General features: G+C 36.0%; 1 protein-coding gene across 1 annotated transcript in view; it reads left to right on the forward strand.

Moving 5' to 3' along the window:
* Window positions 1-5,425, forward strand: part of Epha6 (EPH receptor A6) — a 737,672-nt gene that overhangs the window by 506,424 nt on the left and 225,823 nt on the right. The window contains exon 9 of the mRNA XM_013024079.1: window positions 2,802-2,872. Coding sequence (XP_012879533.1) covers window positions 2,802-2,872 — 71 coding nt within the window. The remainder of the gene's footprint in view (window positions 1-2,801; window positions 2,873-5,425) is intronic.

Raw genomic sequence — 5,425 nt, forward strand, 5'->3', positions numbered from 1 at the left:
TCCCCTATGACCCAGCAATCCCACTTTTGAGCATTTACCCAAATGATCACAAACAAGACCACACTAAAGCTACCAGCACAACTATGTTTATTGCATCATTATTTACCATAGCTAAGATAGAGAACCAACCCAGATGCTCCTCAGTAGATGAATGGATCAAGAAAATGTGGAATTCTATGCCTCCATCAGAAAGAATGACATCGCCCCGTTTGTTAGGAAATGGAAAGACTTGGAAAAAATAATATTAAGTGATATTCACTTCTTATAATCACTGTGTATGCTCATAAATGGAAGAAGTACGTCTGAGATAGGGAGGACCCGTGGTAGGTGCTTCTCTTACTGGGAAGTTTATGTGACCACATAACTAACATCATTAGATCTTCCTACTAAATCCCTAAGCAGGGCACCCAGAGAAGGTGACGGTGTGTGAAAATTGTAAAATGGGTCTCTTCCCAGTAAGTTACTTATGATATCTCCCTTACTGTAATCCCATTACACCACAAAAGCGATTTTTTTTCTTGAAAAAAAATGTAGAGGGAACAACTTATTTAAAACTCCTGATAAAGCCAAATGATATCTAGTAGATTACCTAAATTGGCTTTATAAATCTAATATTCCTCTACTTTAGGATAGTGTGGATGAAAATGTAAAATAAATCTAACACAGGAAAAGGCTTAGCCTCAATCCTGACTTGTGAAGGGCTTGCTGTGACAATGTATCAAAATCATACATTGGTTTTCAGTATATTGAAGTCAGTATACATAAGTCAGGTACTGACAATTCAGAACTAAATGGGAAAATAATTTGTATGACCTTACTTTTAAAAATGTCTATCATTTTCTTATTTAACCCTTGAGAATGGGAAGGGCTTTTTTGTCAAAAATTACAAGAACCTTTGATAATTCCTTCAAAGGAAAAAAAATAATCCACCTAAAATTTTAATAGAGGTATAATAGAACACTTCAAAATGTTCTTTGTATTCTAAAACATATGCATCCTGAAAAATCAATATCATGATTTATATTTAAATTGTAAATCAATGTCATGATTTAAAATTGCAATGAGAATGGCAGCCCAACAATAGATACCGGGGCTAACTCAAGAGCTCAGCTGCACAAACTCTCCAGAAAACCTTGAGACCAGTGGAAGCATAGAAATAGCAAATCACAACTTACATGGGCAGTAGTTCTGTGTGAACTATAAGCAACCTTTCTTTTATTCATTTAAAATACTTTGCTTAGTTACTAATATTTTATTAAGCTTTATGTAAAATTGCAATCAATTATAGATCAGATTCCTCCAGTGAGAGAAAGCACATAGTCTTTGATTTTGTAGCTAGGTTATGCATAGGTGAAAAATTAAGAGCCTGCATGTAGCTCAGTAGTAGAGCACTGGCTTACCATGTTCAAGGCCCTGAGGTCAATCTCTAGCACAGAGAAGAAAAAAAAGAAGAAAAGTTATTATCTATAATCCTGACAGCAGACTAAGGTATTGACCAATACATTAACAAGTACTTATGCCACACTTATCATATGAGCTCTGACAAAATGGAAGTGTCATCTGTAAAGGAGCCTTCCTAGACTTCTTTTTACTGAATTTACCAAGGAGTATAGATATTGTACAGTGGTTGTATTGATAGCCATTATTTCTGTATTCTTAACTGTAAGAGGAGTTCACAATTGCCACTATGATTACTTAAAAGCTTCGTGGAACTTTTATTTTTATGGTCAGTCAAGGGTCCTGAACTCTGGGCCTGGGCGCTGTCCCTCAGCTCTTCAGCACAAGGCTAGCGCTCTACCACTTGAGCCAAAGCACCACTTCCAGCTTTTTCTGCTTATGTGGTGTTGAGGAATTGAACCCAGGGCCTCGTGCATGCAAGACAAACACTCTACCACTGAGCTACCTTCTCAGCGCCATCGTGGAACTTTTTAATCAATAGAGAGTATATAAGGGATACTGATTGGCAGACAAACTAATGCTTGCTACCATATGGGAATATATTCAATTTGCCATAGAGCTAGAGGCCCAATTCACCATGATAGATTGGCTTGTGTACCAGAAATGCATTCTGTTGAAACAATTAGAATTAGCAATGTGATGAATTGTCAAATCATATGGATACTTTTGAATTTGTGTTGAAAACACAGAGCTCAGTTAACTAGTAAATGAACAGGACAGGGTCCTACTAGATTCCACTTTCAAACAAATAAACCATCATACTTCTTTACATTGGAAATAGATGATACTTTCCTAAACCTCTGGGATTCTAATTTAGAATTTTGATTATTAATGTTTTTTTAACCAATTCCACTTTAAGAAGCCATAGAGGAAAGAAAATGATGGTTATGGCTGATTATAAAATGTTTTATAAGATACCTATCTTGGGGAGCTATCCTATTTGATAGTATCTTATTTTTGTCAGCAGCTAACTTTCATGTAAACAAAAAACATTCTATCAGGAGTATTTTCATGTTTTTTTAAGCTATACTTAAAAGTCATCTTTTTATATAAACAAAAGAACTTGTTGAATTGAAACCCCTCTATGCAGCTACAGATGATAAAATATTTTAAAACTTTAAAGAAACACAAGCCCTTTTTCTATATAATATATATATATATATATATATATATTTCAATTGTCTCTGCTTCTTCATACACACATATACACACACACACACACACATTTTGAGGTAATAGAATATGAACTCAATATTGAATTTGCTAAGTAAGATTTTGGCCACTTGAGCCATGACTCCAACCCTACAATTATTGAAATAATCTTCTCTCTACCTTTTTCAAAGGTGCCAATGGTACATAAAGGCTAAAATGAAGTCAGAAGAAAAGAGACGAAACCATTTACAAAATGGAAATTGTAAGTACTGAAGTATTTCCCTTCTATTAAACTATATCATGTTAACATGTGGATAAATGTATGTCTGATGAATTGAAAAGGAAAACCTACTCACATACCAAAAGAAAAAGAAAAAAGTAAGAAGAGAAGGAAATGGGAAAGGGAAGGAGGAAGAAAGGAATTCAGCATTAAGACTGTCTTCTAGCTTCCAGGATTTTGGTGGAAATTGCACCTGCTTCTCATTAAATGACATTATCTTTGTACCAATTCTACTTGCTTGAAACCATAACAGACTGAATTTGCTAAAAATACATGCTGACTGATTATATCTAGTTATTTGCCACTCCTAATGATTCCTGTACATGAGATGGTCTTTTTCAGTAGAACATCAGGTATAGAAACATTAGTAAATCTTCTTTCCTGTAGAAACATATAACAAACTAATTTACAATTCATTAACACTAAAAAAGAATATCAGCTCTTTAACTCTCAGATTATGTATGAAAATCTTCTGCTGACTACAAGGTTATATTCATTGGAAGATCTCTTCCCAGTCAAGCTATAATTACCACTATACTTGGTTTGATAATTGCCCTCTTCTCCTCCCTAACGCCTACCTCTACCTCCACCTCTAAATTGCAAACTACTTTGTCAAGGTAATTTTCCACCCCAAGAGGCTGAGTTAACAAGAAAGGGATGTTCTCTAATTAAACAAAGTATTGAGATGGTATGTAAAGCAACTTACCTGATGATGGAAAGCTTATTTTACATAAAAGGAAACAAAAAGAATATGAGCCTTTCTCTCCTAGATCACCCTGCAGGACAGGAAAAAGATTTAAATAAAGATATTATAAAATAGTAGTATGGTTCAGAACAAGATCTAAAATTCCTATGGTTTACTTGTTGTTTTCTAAGTACTAGCGTTTGAACTCAGAACCTTGTGCTTGCCTGGCAGGCCCTCTTACTGCTAAAATTCATCTAAACCTTTCTCGCACTAGACTTGTTTTGAGGTAGGGTCTCATTTCCTGCCCAGAGTGCACCTGAAATCCTGAAATCCACCCATTTTAGGCTTTCCATAAATAAAGGTATGTGCCTTTCCACAATAAAGGTATGTGCCACTATATATAGCTCTCCTTTGAGAAAGATTATCATGAACTTTTATGCCTTTTCTGAGTCTTTTTTCCTCCCCCAAGTAGCTAGGATTATCGGTGTTACTAAATGATGCCTAGCAGCTTCCTATGATTTCTTAGCGTAGCTGTCAAGTAGCTTAACAGTCGAGTTGTTGCCTGACATGTGTTTGATCCTCAAGAATGTCAAACAGGAAGAGTGTAAGGACCATGTATCTGTCGATCTACTCTCACTAAGGTTCTGACTCAAAGGTCCAGGGCATGACTAAGACACGTGCATTTTTAGAAGTTATCCCAGGCTATTCTTTCATACAATGAGTATGTGTCGTGTCTCCCAGAACTGAGAGCTCATCCCTAGCACAGGATGATGTGAAAATGTTTTAACCAGATTGCAGAAACCTGGGTCCAGACACCTGGACAGGTGACTTATCCTGAGCAACCTTATAATTCACTGCAGGGCATTTAGTACTGAGGCTTAGAGGAAAATGATGCTCCTGAGATATTTATTATCTGCCTTCTAAATAGCAGTTTCACATAAACTAAGCCAGATGGGCTCAGCAAGAAGCAAGGAAAATAACCTGAGGCTGCCAAAGAGTAGAAGAGAAAGAAACTGATGTTTTAAGAAAGCAGAGACAAGTTAAATTAGTAAGCCAATGTTCAAAATTGATACTAAGTTCAGGTGTTTTTTCTATACTACACATTTTTTTTCAAGAAAGAAAGTAACATTAACAAGTCACTTTATTCTGTAGAAATATGCAATCATCATAAATAACTGAAATAACATTACTGCTAAAACTATGTCTGAGTGAATAAATGAACAAGTCATTTGTGCCCAAAGTAACATAATCTACTTACTGTATATGTGATTAGGTACAACTAATAAGCTAATAGAAGATACCAGATTGTAAAGTGAAACTTACTTTTTCCTCTTTTATTTCATCTGAGCTCTAAGCCTCTGAGATGGTGACACCACAGTCAAAGGGACTTCCCTTCTTAGTCCTACTTGGAATACCCCTCACAAATACACCCAAAAGACTGCTTTACTAATCTCTTATCTGCTTCTAAATAGTCAAGATAACAATCAAATTCATCATAACACATTAACAATGAGTATCCTGGAGCCTATGGCTCATACCTGCAATCCTAACTTCTCGAAAGGCTGAGATCTGAGGATTGTGGTTCAAAGCCATCCTGGACAGCAAAGTCCCTGGTCTTCAAATAATCACAGAAAAGGCTGGAAGTGGAGCTGTGGCTCAAGTAATAAAGATCTAACCTGGAGTGAAAGGAGTTCAGGGACAGTGCCCAGGCTCAGAGTTCAAACTCTAGGATTGGAAAAGAAGAAAGAAAGAAAGGAAGAAAGAAAGAAAGAAAGAAAGAAAGAAAGAAAGAAAGAAAGAAAGAAAGAAAGAAAGAAAGAAAGAAGGGAGGGAGGGAGGGAGGGAGGGAG

This window comes from Dipodomys ordii, unplaced genomic scaffold (assembly GCF_000151885.1).
Source record: "Dipodomys ordii isolate 6190 unplaced genomic scaffold, Dord_2.0 Scaffold73, whole genome shotgun sequence".
NCBI lineage: Eukaryota > Metazoa > Chordata > Mammalia > Rodentia > Heteromyidae > Dipodomys > Dipodomys ordii.